Source organism: Cadophora gregata (genome assembly GCF_030347475.1).
Source record: "Cadophora gregata isolate MNR1 chromosome Unknown scaffold_3, whole genome shotgun sequence".
Classification (NCBI taxonomy): domain Eukaryota; kingdom Fungi; phylum Ascomycota; class Leotiomycetes; order Helotiales; family Ploettnerulaceae; genus Cadophora; species Cadophora gregata.
The window spans coordinates 2,378,893-2,393,972 of NW_026695926.1; the positions used below are offsets into that span (position 1 = coordinate 2,378,893).

At 49.9% G+C, this 15,080-nt stretch overlaps 6 protein-coding genes across 7 annotated transcripts; 3 read left to right on the top strand and 3 right to left on the bottom strand.

Moving 5' to 3' along the window:
- Positions 1–1,791: 1,791 nt before the first annotated feature.
- On the bottom strand, positions 1,792–4,060 carry TOP3 (DNA topoisomerase; the record flags this gene model as incomplete). The annotated part of the gene is made up of 6 exons (XM_058502893.1): positions 1,792–1,833; positions 1,923–3,211; positions 3,254–3,441; positions 3,490–3,668; positions 3,719–3,919; positions 3,974–4,060. The coding sequence occupies 6 exons, from the start codon at positions 4,058–4,060 to the stop codon at positions 1,792–1,794; spliced, it is 1,986 nt and encodes a 661-aa protein (XP_058361824.1).
- Positions 4,061–4,505: 445 nt separating this feature from the next.
- ONS95_009312 (uncharacterized protein) lies at positions 4,506–5,777 on the top strand (the record flags this gene model as incomplete). The annotated part of the gene is made up of 4 exons (XM_058502894.1): positions 4,506–4,865; positions 4,916–4,980; positions 5,032–5,255; positions 5,311–5,777. The coding sequence occupies 4 exons, from the start codon at positions 4,506–4,508 to the stop codon at positions 5,775–5,777; spliced, it is 1,116 nt and encodes a 371-aa protein (XP_058361825.1).
- A 709-nt stretch (positions 5,778–6,486) lies between these two features.
- Positions 6,487–6,936, top strand: ONS95_009313 (uncharacterized protein; the record flags this gene model as incomplete). The annotated part of the gene is made up of 1 exon (XM_058502895.1): positions 6,487–6,936. One exon carries the CDS (start codon positions 6,487–6,489, stop codon positions 6,934–6,936), a length of 450 nt encoding a protein of 149 aa, XP_058361826.1.
- A 58-nt stretch (positions 6,937–6,994) lies between these two features.
- ONS95_009314 (uncharacterized protein) lies at positions 6,995–11,601 on the bottom strand. 2 transcript variants are annotated; one of them, XM_058502897.1, is made up of 2 exons: positions 10,666–11,601; positions 6,995–10,608 (listed from the first exon to the last, which is right to left on the bottom strand). In XM_058502897.1, exon 2 carries the CDS (start codon positions 9,543–9,545, stop codon positions 7,299–7,301), a length of 2,247 nt encoding a protein of 748 aa, XP_058361828.1. In that variant the 5' UTR covers positions 9,546–10,608; positions 10,666–11,601; the 3' UTR covers positions 6,995–7,298. The 2 variants fall into 2 exon arrangements, with proteins under 2 accessions (XP_058361828.1, XP_058361827.1); XM_058502896.1 differs by having other exon boundaries at positions 6,995–9,823; positions 9,911–11,601.
- Positions 11,602–12,350, bottom strand: ONS95_009315 (uncharacterized protein). Its single transcript, XM_058502898.1, has 3 exons — positions 12,146–12,350; positions 12,015–12,095; positions 11,602–11,961 (listed from the first exon to the last, which is right to left on the bottom strand). Exons 1-3 carry the CDS (start codon positions 12,146–12,148, stop codon positions 11,776–11,778), a joined length of 270 nt encoding a protein of 89 aa, XP_058361829.1. The 5' UTR covers positions 12,149–12,350; the 3' UTR covers positions 11,602–11,775.
- A 159-nt stretch (positions 12,351–12,509) lies between these two features.
- On the top strand, positions 12,510–14,533 carry CWC22 (pre-mRNA-splicing factor cwc22; the record flags this gene model as incomplete). The annotated part of the gene is made up of 2 exons (XM_058502899.1): positions 12,510–14,276; positions 14,354–14,533. 2 exons carry the CDS (start codon positions 12,510–12,512, stop codon positions 14,531–14,533), a joined length of 1,947 nt encoding a protein of 648 aa, XP_058361830.1.
- Between the last annotated feature and the right edge of the window lie 547 nt (positions 14,534–15,080).

Here is a 15,080-nt window from a genome sequence, read left to right on the forward strand (position 1 = left end):
GGCTGACGTGGACGAGGACGAGAATATACCGTGGGAGCTGGCGAACGAAGCAGAAGAGACCGAATCTCTGCTGAGCAAGAAGATCCAGATCCTGTTGGGAGGGAGGGCAGGCAAGACTATAAAGTGCTGAGAGCGACGGTAATGCGAGTGTCTGAATGTAGTTGTTGTATTGGCTGGTTGTTGTCGGAATCATTCCAACGAGAGTAGTGAGTGAGTGAGTGAGCCGGCTTCAGTAGTTGGGGCGCGCGAGAGTGCAGCGCTGCACGCAGGCCGGGGAGGTGCATTCAACCATGGCAGGCGCGCAACGGGATTAGCGTGATTCCAGGACAGGAACCTTGGAACGGACAATGCAGTGCAGGGCAGGGCAGGGGGTCAGGGGCGCGGCGTCCGTCACGACTCTCGATCACCGCAGATTCCCAGCACACCAAGTTGAACCAACACCCCAAAATTACCACATGTCTCGCCTGCTCCAGCAAATGACAACGCTCAGATCTGAAAACACAGGCGACAGCATGACCCTGCTACAAGTAAACAAGTCGTACCTTCCTAAAAACACAGCAGGGTGCTTACTGTAGAGCAAAGAACACCAAAGTAAAACCAGAATGCAGAGAACGACAAGGAGTAAATGTTGGACAAAGCACCTGGGCGTGGGCATGGGCATGGGCATGGGGCATGATTTCAGCGTTCGGACAGGGCAAAGCACCGGGGTGGGGATTGTTATTGTGCTCCGCTGCAGCGGCGGCCACTGTGGACCACAGTGGACCACGGCCCACGGGCCCAGAGCTGGAGTTCCCAGCTTCCCAGCTTCCCAGCTCCCCCAGCAGCCCTGACGGGAGATAGGCGTGGGTCTCCATCATGCCCGTAATCTGGGCCCGACTGCCCGCTACCGCTACCTTGCCTACCTCGCCTACATTACTACAGTACCTTACCTGCCCAAGTTTACCTACCTGCCAAGCTTCATTCAAACATCGCTTGCTCGCTGGTCGCTAACCAGACAGACAATCCACGTTGTTTCCATCTCGCATCTGGGGAGTCAGCAGACACACTCAGCCAAAAAGAGGGGTTACCTAGCCATGACCATGGCCAAGGAAGCTTTCACTGACTTCTTCCATTCACCCATCGCTGCGCTGCGGAGAAGGAGAAGGAGAAGTCTGTCGGGGGCCGAATTGTCAACTCAGCAACTGCACCTACCCCACGTTGTTGGATGCTGCCACGACAGGCCACAGCAAGCCCGGCCGCTAGAAAATGGCTGACGTCTTCCCTCCGCGATTCGCCTTCTTTCTGCTTCTGCTGCTTCTGCAGCGACGTAGAAACCCTAAATTCGCGCATCGTACTCGTAAACTTACTGTACTGTGCTGTACACATTCCACTGTTGAGATGAGAATTCCGAACCCTCCCGACCCACCGAGATAAGAGCACATGAACCACTCGATTGCCATCGTGTTGCAGGGACGGCATGTCAAGCCACCGAGGCAGAAAATGGGCGAAATATGTTGCGCATATGACCAGCCTTGCCGATCATCGGAGAGCTTCTGACGACCCCACAGTGGGATGGCACAGTCACCAGTAAGGAAGGTCCTCTACTCTATGGAAACAGAAGAAGAGATCATTGAAGGTGTCGTCACAGCTGAACAACACTTACTCGCAAAGACAGAAATTCGTCCTGTAGAACCTGTTGTACTTCGTCAATCCAACTTTAGGATCGGCGCTTCAGGTTCTAATAAATTCCGGACACGAAAGTTCAAGAATAAACTCTGGCGCCACCAACGTGACCATGTAATCAAAATGGTTTCATGGAACCGCTCCAGCATTGAGTACGTATCTTCTGCACGACTATGATAAATGTTAGCGGCGTGAGATTTCTCAAGAAGGTGTGTGCATAGGGCAGGGAAACCCTAGGACACACTATACACTATACGTACTGCTTTCAAAACGTCTAACCTCTCTCTTGACTGCTCAAAGACTTGCCTGTACTGCCTCAAACTCTCCCGTAGAACTTCGTCACGGGTTTTCCTGCCTTCACATATATCCTTCGTACGCAACTCCATTTCTTTTCGTAGGAATGGTTTGCTCAGACTTATCTCCAAACCCATTCTATCGTAGCCATCAACGAGAGCAACGCCGAGCGTGGAAGGTATGAACTCTTCCACTCCGCCCCGTCCGCTGGCGGGGGCAGCAGCGCCGCCTCCTCGTCCTCCTCGCCCTCCTCGTCCTCCGCGAGCTGCTGAAGGGCGATCGTTGTTCGCATTACCACACCCTCGAGGTCTTGTGAACGCATAATTCCTTGTTTGGATCATCTTGATATGTTCGGCCATTGTTGCGTCTGTGCCGATACCATTTGCATCCATCAACGCAAGGAGATCTGGTTCCGTCAAATATCCAGGAGCTGTTGTATGTCCTTCCGTCATCATCGCCTCTGTCGGCTCGAAACTTTCGCCAATTGTGAATTTCGGCAAATTAACACTGTTATTCCAGTTCTCGTACGGGTAGACATCAAGGTAATTTCGCTCTAGAACGACAACTCCATGGGCACCAAAGGCCTCTTCTCCATACTCAATCTCAACATCACTAGCTTGACCTTTGGCGTCTTCAGAGCAACACGCAAGGAATCGACGAGCGATGAACTCATACACTCGTCCTTCTTCAGCGCTTAATTGACCTGGGGCAACCCATGCCACTGGGTGAATGGGAGGGTGAGCTTTATCATCGTTTCTTCCTTGTCGTGGTGTATGGAAACCCCCGTTTATCAGGCCTTGAGCATACCCACCCCACCTCTGGTCTGGAATCTGTTTTTCGACCAGCGCGAGTAGATTTATCCCTTTATCGAAGCGATCGGTCTCGGTTCTGGGGTAGCTGATGAATCCTTTGTTGTAAAGTCCTTCGGCTACAGACATCGCCACAGAACTATTCATTCGCAAGAATCGACTTGCCATCTTCTGAAACTCAACCGTAGTCAATGGTAGAGGCTTCCATTTGCTCGTTGGCTTCTCTTGCACTCTGGTGACCTTTGCTATCTTCGCTGCTATGCATCTTTCAAAAAGAATGACAACGACGGCGCGATCGAATAGTCGATTTCGCTTCCAATTGAAAATTACGTCAATATTGTCTCGTCTATGACTGACTTTGATACCCCAGAAAGTTTCGGGTACAAAATTTTTGACTCTGAAGTAACGATCGACGACAAAACCAAGGGTAGGAAACTGACATGACCCTATCGTTGTTAGTAAGGACTATGCCCTGACTTGAAGCATACCATAGCTTATCACCCTCTTATTACCAGCCTCGTTAATCCCCATAGGGCCGCCAAGTGGTCGAAGGCTGTTGGTGAGATATCGTGTGAAGATATAACCAATCCTCAGATCAAGCTCAATTCGAGTAGCGACAGCGATTACCTGGCGCTCATCCAGATTTACAGGGTTCCGAGCAGCCTGTAGGATATGACTGGCTGGTCAGCACTGCAATTTCTCCTCTGGCGACATGATAACCTACGCTCTCTCGATATTGCTAAATCTTGCCCTTTTTACTTCAAGCTGTCGATTACCCTTGAGTGCTTCCGTTCGTACTTCGCCGCCAATATGCTCTCCTTCTAGATCGCAATCTGTCCATATGAACAAGGCCTTGGCTCCTCTGGCTTGCTGCTTGATATTCTCGGCAATGACTTGCTTGTCCTGTTCATGGATTAGCACCGTTTGAGAGAACTGAGCCAGGTGCTACCTACACCATCGACCTTGACCCGCACGGGAGCATTGAATAGGCTCTCTGGCGGGGGATGGTCCCAATTCTGTTCATATTCATCGTCAAATTTGGCTTGAGTCATATGGCCAGATACAGCAGTCATGACTACATCGCAATTGCCCCATAGTTGTCCAAAATCGAACGTGAAAGTGTAGTTCTTGATGTACTGGTTCCTGGTGTGTCCCTACGACTGTAAGTAAGGAGGATAATCGATAGTCAACAGAGAAGTAGAACTTGCAGTAGTGAAGCGGCCTCCAGAAAGATGGTCTGCCACAGCCTTAGAAATGGAGTTCTTCTCCGCAACGCAGAGTATCTTTCCAGGCATGCTTTCACCGTTACCGTCACGTGGATGCGTCCACTCCCTCCCACCATGTACCCAATAGTGGCTCTATGGCCTGGTGCCTGTTCAAGGCATGCACGATGGCATCGTGTAGCATCAACAAGCTACTCGACGCGTCGACAAGAGCTGCGAGGACAAGATATCTTTGTTTTGAGGCAGAATGACGCGTGAATGTGAAGTTTTAGATCCTTCTATGCAGAACAACTTTAAATTCGGCCGCCCCAAGGTTGACATCAAGCGGAAGCGACAATGCCAAGCAAGCTGTGCTGTTACTCTTAATCCCTGTACCTTTAGCGCAGGGTCTCACTCGTCATTGATCTTGACATCAGAACACACACCATCTTCATTGTCCCAATTTCTGCATAATAAGTCAACGGATTAAGGGCAAGCCACGACCTACTGTGCCAACAACCCCTGAACCGCTATTACTATGGCTTTACCGGTGGTCAAGAGCTTTATCGACTGCTCATCTCTCGAGAAGACTGTGTACCCATACCTCCCACAGCTTTACGATCTTCCTCAGCAGATTCTCCAAACCTACAACAACCCGACTGGGTTGAAGAACCTTTACTTGGCCACGAATCCGTTAATCTCTGCCTGCGCTTTCTCATTGTTCTTAGCGCCCCTATTCCTGATCATCTCCGAGATCAACAAAAACTACTCCCAAGTGGACCGACTTTGGAGCATACTTCCGACCATCTACAATGCACATTACACACTTTACGCTCACCTGTCTGGGTTGAATACCGAGCGTCTGGATAACATGATTGCATTTAGCGTTGTGTGGAGTGTGAGTCCTACCAGAAACTCCCTGTCCAGTACTGACCACCTTTCTTGCAGCTTCGATTAACTTTCAATTATTGGAGAAAAGGAGGCTACAGCATTGGGTCAGAGGACTATCGATGGTATGGATCAGCCATGAAGCTCGCACATTCAGTCAGCTAACCACTCAATAGGGAGGTACTCCGACAGAAAATCCACCCTGGCCTGTTCTTCGTCTTCAACGTTCTGTTCATTTCTCTTGCACAAAGCATCCTACTCTTCCTAATTACGACTCCCACATATGTTATGCTTCTGGCAGGCAGAATTGGAGGAGGTCTTACCACAGCAGACATGGTGTTTGTACGAGTTCTGATGGCCTTGGTACTCTTGGAGTTCTTTGCAGACCAGCAACAGTGGAGTTCGTGCCCCAAATTCTGACCCACGTGCGCTTTAACTCCGCTAACAGTGGTCAGATTATCAACATGCCAAGAAGGAATACCTGCAAACAGCCAAAGTTCCACGCTCATACTTTCAAGAAGACCTTGATCGTGGATTCGTGGTCACCGGAGTCTGGTCATGGAGTAGACATCCCAATTTTGCGGCAGAGCAGGCCGTTTGGGTGGTCTTGTATCAATGGGGCTGCTGGACCTCTGATGTTCTGTACAATTGGACCTTAATTGGTGCTATGGCGTACTTGATCCTTTTCCAAGCCTCGACCTGGTTCACTGAGCTCATCACAACCTCGAAATATCCCGAGTACAAGGAGTATCAGAGTCGCGTTTCCAAATTCATCCCTAAACTTTACACCGATCTTCCAGGAGACTTTAGAGATCAGAGAGCTGTCAACATGGTTGAAGACAAGGCAGGCGAAACAGAGAGAGCTATTGAGAACAAATCAGAGAAGAAAGGGGCCAAGAAGAATGGCACCGCCAAGAAGTAGACGCTAGACCTTACGATAGATCCTATTTGACGGACGAAATATACATTCAATTATATCAAACAACGTCGCGGGATTGAGGACCAAACCTTCAAATCACGGAACTGGGACAGCATATCTAATCCCTGGGAAGTCACTCCTCTGAGGCCCGTAGTATCGGACGTTGATTCTTCTGCATTTTTGTATCCCTGCATTGGGTAACTTTTCCTACCACCCATAGCGCAGCGCGACCATACTGGACCGGTGGTTGAGCCTCCCAGAGCTTAGCAATAACTAGCATGTCTCTGTATACCAACTCGCAAGTACATATTTTGATCTCTAGCACGATCGAACCGCGCTTACTGTTCTTTGGTAGCGAGTGGGAACTTAAAAGGCACTATCACATAAGTACCTACCTAAGAATGGTCTATATGACATATGCAATGCTTAAAGAAAGGCTCTAGCCTCCACAAACAATCAAAATGACCAGAAAATGTGCTTCAAAGCTCTTTTACGTCTGAGAACACTCCAACTAAGCTGCAAGTTTTCAGTACAAACCCCGAGGAAAACAGTCCTGAACTTTATACTATCACCCCTTCTGCAAACCTCAACTTCTTTAACAAACCAAATAACACTTTCGCAACCCCAAAGCATAACATACTCAATATTCAGGATGTCTGATTTCAATCAAATACCCGAAAGAGCAGCAAACAGGCTCCCACCTCCCAGCACAATGGAACACGTCACATCCACAATCACCAAGCAAGCAGCAGAAGAACCATTTTGCCCTCCAAACCCACATCGAAGACCACATATTTCCATCACCTCCAGCTCCAGCTCCAGCTCCAGCTTGGGAGCATTTACATCCGCATCCTCATCCGGTATCTCTACACCGACAAGCCTGACACCATCGTCACCGTCGACACCAACTGAATTCAAACCGCATCCGAAATACAACTGCCACGTACCACAACTCTGCCCTAAAACAGGACACAAGATTGATGTTTTACAACGGAGTTTTCCTAAGCCGAAGGAGGAGGTTAACATTGAGGAGGCTTTGGCGCGAGGTCCGCTGCCTGGAAGATATGCGAGGGAGCGAGTTGTTCGAGAGGAGACAGTAGAGCAGAAGATGAGCGAGTTTGAGAGGGTGAAGAGAGAGTTGAGGGGATTGAAGGAATTCTAAGAGAATTTGGAGAGGGGAGATAGAAATTTCAAGCAATGCAAACCAATTTAAAAAAAAATGAAGTCTTATTGCATTGGTATCTCTTACTATCTGCAAATTCAATGCCATGCACCTCTCTCCGAACCAAGTCTTATCCACCTGAACGCCAACAAATCCAATGAGCAAGCAATGTCCAAATGTTCGCAGTAGGTATGCAAGTGCTGACCCGTTGAGGTGGCCATAGGGATTCCATATGAACAGAGTAGAGATAAACACCAGCTGAATGCATCAAACCGCCGACCTTCTATACTGAACGCCAAGCAAAGAAGGGAAGTGCAATTGGTGATCTCGTCAATAGACCCCTCCAAATGTAAAGGCCGAGATCAAACTCTCTGGCTCGCAAAGTCAAGCACCTCGCAATCATCTTCGAAAAATCCCTCTTCGTTGCTATCGCCAGTGCTATCCGGCGCAGCGCGAGAGATCCCCTTTCGTCTTCTGGTGGTAATCACAATCTGCTCCATGTCCTCGGTACTGTCTGTTACTTTCATAACACGTTCGATAGCCGAGGACGGAAGAGCTCGAGGATCAGCAGAGATATCAAAGTCATCATCTGGGTTATATGGTGGACCGACGTCAAGTTTAGTTACGTTCACTGGACCGCCAAAAGCCCACGGTGATCGAGAATCGCTCGATTGGCCCATCTTAGCCTCAACAAGCGCTCGAGGAGGAGAGATGAGAGCAGATACAGATGGAGAAGGTGGTGTAGTTAGATCTTCTTCAGAATAGATATGTAAGCCCACACGTCTATCGGTGTGGAACGGTTGATATGGGGCATTTGACTCAATCTCTGCTTGAGGAATCGACGACTCGGTTGCATGAGCCTTTGCCATGGCAGGTGGTGATAACCTAGCTTTCCAGCGAGATTCTTCAATGTCCCTCTCGGTAAGTTCCAGATCCGCGATCTGGTTGAAGTCCCGCGTCATTTCGGGTATCCTAATATCTGGAAGTGAAGGCAGCCGAAATTCGACATACTTGGCACCCCTCGAGGCCTTCTGTTTATCCGCAGGACGATCGGCTCGGCGATTTTTTATCGTGTAGAATCGAATGACTCCGCCCCCAAGGGCAATAACAGAATCATTTCGCTTGCCGTTGAGCAATAACACACAACCAGTCGTTGGGATGGTTGAGCTTGGGGGGAGATGCAATTTGGTGTTGGCGGACTTGCGCATTTCATTCATCTTTCCTGTTGCGGCTCCAACCGATCTGCTGATTCCAGCAGCCAATGCTTGCGTCCCATGGCCAGCCTGGGCAGTGACTGTTTTAGCAGATACTCCGACGCTGCTTCGACGGCGGCGGCTGACCAAAGGTCGGGCAGCAGTCCAGATAGAATTGACTGCACTGGTAGCTACTCCTGTAGCAGTAAGACCTTGTCCAATACTTTCGCTGCTATCTTCAGATGTTTGCTGTGATGACGGTCTCCGCCTGGGTGGCGGCCAGGCGAAAGCACTAGCTGGAAGATCAAGTACATGTACTGTACCTGGTTCAGTCACCATCGCAGCACGTTCGCCATGAGGCGAAGTCCAAACAACATCGACGATCCTTGCAATGGTCATCCGCGAGAACTGAGCAATTTGTCTCACATGTGGACCTAAAACACCCGTTCCTTGCAGTCCACCTTTGAGGAAGGATGATTTGGCATACTGGACACGCATCAAGTCCCATACAAATTGGACGTCGCCTTTGTTGCTCGCTGTGAACAGAGCCAATCCGTTTGGCGCAAACGACAAGAAGCTACAGCCTTGAGGGACCCGGAAGGTCGCCAACGGGTGAGGCGACGAGCTTGGAGAAGATTGATGTTGACTTAAGACCTCTAGATCAAGAATAGAGATAAGACCAGGATCTTTCGTTACAATGGGAGCTGGAGCTTGAAGACCATGAGTTGGAGGGAACTGTTGAGCCATAGTTGCATGATTCTGATAGGGTGAGGCTCCGACTGCTGGCTGATTCTGAGCGGGCTTGTTTCTGTAGTTGTTCCATGCAGTTAAACCCTGCTGTGTCAAGTAATTTCCTGCCTCGATGAACTTTTGGGTGCCGATTTGCACGATTTGCTTCATGACACTCTCCCCGCCTGGTGTGTCAACGGTACAGTTGACGTTTGGTAAATTAGGGGGTGCGTGGGATGTGACTCCAGGAACTTTGGCGGTAGAGCTCAATCCGTGAATTGTCGCCCGCAAAGAGATCTGGGAGGCTGAGGCGGGTGGGCAATACGCGAGCCAACGGCCGCTCACAGACAGAATCGAAGCTTTATATTGCCTGCGAAATACAGCTTGATCCGCCGTCTGCCTATCATCGGGGAAGGGATACGAGGCTCCAGATTCAACAGTGACACCGTGCTGCACTGTGGTCCAAACCTTGCCAATACATCTGAACTTTTCTGGTGCGCCTTCTTTATCCCCTTGACAGAAGATCCAGGTTTCGCCTGTCGTCCCGGATGATATAATGATATTGCCGCTATCTGCTCGAATCGTCAAGGATCCTACAGGAAGTGGTGCTCTGAACATTGGGCTGGTTGTGGGCAACGTGATGCGTGTCTTTGGTAGCGAAAGCAGGGTCGCAACGTGGGTTTTCATACCCAGCGAGTACACTTCCACAGAAGTTTGGTAGTATTCGATTAACTCAGTCTCTTCAACCGGAAGCGCGTGTAATCTCGGTGACCCTCGGAGGCTTTCGCTTTGTGCACCTGACTTGTCTTTAGATGGCGGTGTATGATCATCGCCACTGGAAGATGCATCTGACGGCAAGACTGGTCCATGAACAACCAGAGCAATGAGGGGTGCATTCAGCGATCCTGGCACTGTCCATGGTAGAATCTTCGCATTGACCACACTACCACGAATTCCCTCCAATCCTGCCGCAGAGAATTAGTTCATGGCTTGAAGGGCCTCGAAATCTCTGACAACTTGGACGGGCCAAGCTTTACTCAGAATATACTTACCAGACAGTTTGCTGACACCTCGCTTCGTGACAGAATAGACGTTGAGCCCTCCTTCGTATCCGTTGACAACCACATCGTCTGTCGTCTTAGATAGGTACTGTTGGGTTGAAAGACTATCAAAGCCACTGTAAAACCCATTTTCTCCTGGAACGAGGCCTGGGATGGGTGGAGAAAGTAACAGGTTGACATCCGGCGCTCCATAGAAATGAGCTTGGGCCTGATGCGGAAGCGGTGGATGCTGAGCATATCGAGGATGCTGAGAGTACATCGAGCTTCGTCGTCCGGCGTATGACGATACTTGCGAGCGATGATCTTCCATTCCCTGAGGAAAATTATTATCGAGCTGGTAACTTAGTGGTCTTCGTCTGCTTGAGGAAGGTGGAGATGCTGAAGAAACATGACCGCTCGGGATGCCTCTCTGCTCTCGCGTTGTCCATCCAAAATTCGCCAGTCTATCCTCGTAAGACAAATTTGGCGGAGATTCTCCCAGGTTGATCAAGTTGCTTGGAGAGCTTGAAAGGACGGGAACATTCCGTGCCCATTCATTTGTGTTCTGAGAAGGGCTGCGATCTAGAGCTGCCGAAGACAAGGCATCGAGTAGAGGAGACGTAATAGGGTTCCCATGGGACGGAGACCGTGTAGGCTTCATATCTGGTGACTGGACGCGGAGCGCTTGAGCTGGTGATGGCTTTGCGTTCCTGGCAGAAACGGCGGTCAATACTGTCCCAGCGTAGTAAAGTTAAGTCAATACTCACGACGTCTTCGAAGCATTCTTTGTCACCGCCGCGAGGACTCCTCCACCACCATCCTTCGCCGTCCCATTCTTTCTGCCGTTCTTCGTGGGAATCTGTACCCCAGACGATGTTCCCTTCTGACTCAGCTTCGAGGGCTGGGAGATACCGTTCACGGAGTTGATATGATCTTGATCGGATGAAGGGGGCATTCAAATGGCTTCTAGAACTCCTCCGGGGGTTTCTATGTTCTGTAGATGCTCCAGGACCTGGAAACCTTACTCTAATGGACTCTGAGGGAGGGTCGGGAAGCAATGACGCGGGGTCAGGAGGTAGCTTTCGAGTGATCAGGCTCCCGCTGTCCCGCGTGCTTTCCTGTGACCAGGAGAGTGCAGGAGGAGCGCGAGAGAGGAGATACAGCGCGCAGATGTGTCTATAATTCGAGTGGAGTTGTTTGTTCTATTGAGGGTTGCTTGATGTGGGAGTTAGTTAGTCAATCCCCCATGGTGAGGCTGGAGCCAGCCCAAGCTCCAAGGAATCGCGGGGCTGGAGCCGAACGCTATGGAATGCGCCGCAGCAGCAGCAAGGTGATTGTGATTGGCCGAAGGTGCTGCATCAATATCAGGGCTGGGCTTCTGATTATCTGCATGATGTAGGAAAATCCAGGTCCTGTGAAGTCGCACGAAATGTCACATAATACCCGACCAAATCATGTTGCATGGTCGCATTCAGCATACAGATGCGGCTCTTGTAACAGCAGTCAAGCATTTAAGGGTACCTGCCTTCGCTGGGCTGCATCTCGAGGCTCGCTGCCATGTTGAAAAGGGGGGGCGCTGCTTCTAGAGGAACGCGACAATCGCCAACACAACAGCACACCAGTTCTCACATGGCAGCACGGCAGATGATGCTTGGCGTAATTCTTCAGTAGAGAATGACTGGTTGACAGGTTGCAATCGGGTATCTGTAGTATTACACGCAACTCTGTTGACACTGTGCCAAGCTGCATTCCCAAATCCGAGTCCTCCAATTCTCGTAGCATGTGTATATGCCCCAGCGTACAAGAGGTTTGCTCATTCCAGATACAACCACTTGCTCGAGGGTTCACTTCTATCCGTGCCTTTTCCGGGAGCGTGTTCATGCCTTCTTCTTTCCGGCAGCCTTGGCCTTTGCTGCCCTCTTCCTGTTGCTGCGAATCATAACCACACTCAAGAAAGAACCGACGACTGCTGAGCCCAGGAGAATGAGGATGACAGGAATGCGGATAGCCCAAACTCGTGGGGGGAATAGGTTCTGTAATGGATGATCGTAGTCGACGAAAGGCTAAACACCAAGATTAATAAGTCGTGGCTGCGCGGAGAGCTTGCAGTCCCTACCATGAGAAGTGTCCAGATGGAGTAGTAAAGAAACACGACTGAAGCAGCGACAAGCATCGCAAGTCCAACAAGGGTGTCCAGCTGCAATAATGTTAGCTTATCAATTTACGATACAGAAGAGGCAGGCCGACCATTGTTGCAGACTGTATTTAAAGAGTGTGATGGTCCAGGTGTGAAGGAGAATCGGCTGTGGTCGTGGAGTGATGATTGCAGGTGCTGTACCTTACAGGATGGATTTCTGCCCCATAAAGTGGATGGACGCTAATTTCGTAAGTCCCGCTGTAGCTTGACCAGAATGAAAGCGGTGAGCCCAAACATACTGCCTGTAATAATTCCATGGTTGCGCCACGCCACCTCTAAATTTCTCTGGCACGGACGCCTCGATTTCTCGACTGCCTCTGTGCCTGCCCTGCCTTGTTTGGAACCAGGTCTGCAGCCTCACTGCGACTCAACACTTATCACACGACGGGATCGCAGTTTCGAACCATCGCAATCATGGAGGTCGCACGGGGAAGAACAGACGAGGAGAAGCAGGCGGCGGCGAAAGCAGAGTACGAGAAGCTCTTGACAATGCGATCGGGGGGAACATATATTCCACCGGCGCGTCTTCGAGCCCTCCAGTCTCAGATCACGGATAAGACCAGCAAGGAGTATCAGCGCATGGCATGGGAAGCTCTGAAGAAGTCTATCAATGGCTTGATCAACAAAGTCAACGTTTCGAACATCAAATACATAGTCCCGGAGCTGTTTGGGGAAAACCTGATCAAAGGTCGGGGCCTCTTTTGCAGAAGCATCATGAAAGCGCAAGCTGCAAGTTTGCCGTTCACTCCGATCTATGCAGCCATGGTCGCCATCGTCAATACAAAGCTTCCCAATGTTGGTGAGCTTCTCCTCAAGCGCCTGATTGTGCAATTCAAGAAAGGCTTCAAGCGGAACGACAAAGCAGTTTGCCTCTCCGCTACCACATTCATTGCGCACTTATGCAACCAGCAAGTAGCACACGAAATGGTAGCAGTACAAATGTTGCTACTGCTACTGAACAAGCCCACGGACGACAGTGTTGAGATTGCGGTTGGTCTGACGAGAGAAGTCGGACACCACTTGGAAGAAATGAATATGGCGGTATCGATTGTGGTCTTCGATAGATTTCGGGGCATCCTCAATGAGGAGGATATTGACAAGAGGGTTCAGTACATGATTGAGGTTCTTTTCCAAGTACGGAAGGACAAATACAAGGACAATCCATCAATCAAGGAGGAGTTGGACCTTGTCGAAGAAGATGACCAAATCACACATAGGATTTCATTGGACGACGAAATCGACGTACAGGATGGACTCAATGTTTTCAAGTTCGACCCTAGTTGGGAGGAAAATGAAGAGCTATATCAACGGACGAAGGCTGAAATCCTTGGCGAAGGAAGTGATGAGGAAGGAGACGAAGACGAGAGCGATGATAGTGACGATGACGAAGACAAGCAGGAAGAAAAGGCCCTAGAGATTAAGGATCAGAGCAATGCTGACCTGGTCGCTTTACGGAAGACTATTTACCTGACCATCATGTCAAGTATCGACCCAGAGGAGTGCTGCCACAAACTGATGAAGGTTTCGCTTCCAGCAGGCTTCGAGCATGAACTACCATCCATGATTATCGAATGTTGCTCTCAGGAGAAGACTTACTCCAAGTTTTACGGCCTGATCGGTGAACGGTTTGCGAAAATAAATCGACTCTGGACGGATCTTTTCGAGCAGTCGTTTGCCAAATACTACGACACGATTCATCGGTACGAGACAAACCGTCTACGAAACATAGCTCGATTCTTTGGCCACTTGCTGAGTTCCGATGCTTTTGGGTGGCACGTGTTTTCTGTCATCCATTTGAACGAGGAAGAGACCACTTCGAGTAGTCGTATCTTCATCAAAATTCTGTTCGAAGACCTGGCCGAAGAAATGGGTATGCCAAAATTGCAAGCTCGTTTAAAGAATGATGCTCTTCGTCCGTATTTCGAAGGCATTTTCCCTCGTGACAATCCACGGAACACGAGATTCTCTATCAACTACTTTACTTCTATCAAGATGGGCCCAGTCACTGAGGAGATGCGAGAGTATTTAGCCAACATCCCTAAGCCAGCTCTGCCAGCACCACCACCCGCTGATTCATCGGACTCGGAGTCAAGCTACTCATCGTACACGGGATCTTCATACTCGCGATCGCGGAGTCGATCCTTTAGCAGATCCCCCCCACGAAAGGCACAGGCAAATAAAGTCACCAAGAGGCAGCGCGATCTTTCTAGCTCTCGTTCTCGCTCTTATTCACGCTCATTATCACGGTCACGGTCAAGATCTCGCTCCTTGTCTCGCTCAAGATCCCTATCCCCATCAAAATCACCCCCACCGCGTCGAAGTCGACCAAGATCTTGGACGCCAGATCGAAGTCCATCACCACCACCAAGGAGACGCAGGAGTCAGTCACCGAGGGGCCGAAACCGAAGCCCATCACCTGCTCCCAGGAGACGAAGTAGTCCGTCGCCTAGGGGCAGAAGTCCATCGCCTGCTCCCAGGAGAAGAATGAGCTCGACCCCTCCTCGGCGCCGAAGAAGTCCGTCTCCTCCCAGAAGGAGACGAAGCCCATCACCTCCACCGAAGCGGAGAAGGCTTTCCTAGATCCAAACGTTTGGCCATGTACAGTACTGCGAAGGCGCTCCGGGGTTCTTTTACTTAGACGAACAGCTATCACCATACTTGTTTCCACCAAAGGCATGGTGGAGGTTCTGACCAAGGCTAACCACAGAGATATCATATCATGGCTTTAGGCTATCGCGGTGGAGCAAACAGAATGCATGTGTTGTGTCGACCCTTCTTTCCTTCTTTCTTTCCATCTCTGGTGACTCTGAAAACGTGAAATGTGTAAAGCTCCTTCTTGCATGCTAGTATGGCTCGAAGGTCTGTATTGGTACTTCTGTTGGTGTTGGACATGACATGTCCTACAGGATTGACTAAGCCTGGTTTAGTCACACCATAACATGATTGGTTCTTGATACCAATGAGCATCTACCAGTTGCGTTAGCA

Bases quoted from the DNA above. Each gene is read 5' to 3' on its own strand.
- ONS95_009315 (XM_058502898.1), bottom strand. The intron at 11,962-12,014 runs GTAGGGACTGCA...CTTGGTGTTTAG, and splicing joins CCATCTGGACACTTCTCATG to CCTTTCGTCGACTACGATCA.
- ONS95_009314 (XM_058502896.1), bottom strand. From the start codon at position 10,559: ATGAAGCCTACACGGTCTCCGTCCCATGGGAACCCTATTACGTCTCCT. The intron at 9,824-9,910 runs GTAAGTATATTC...TCTCTGCGGCAG, and splicing joins AGGTGTCAGCAAACTGTCTG to GATTGGAGGGAATTCGTGGT.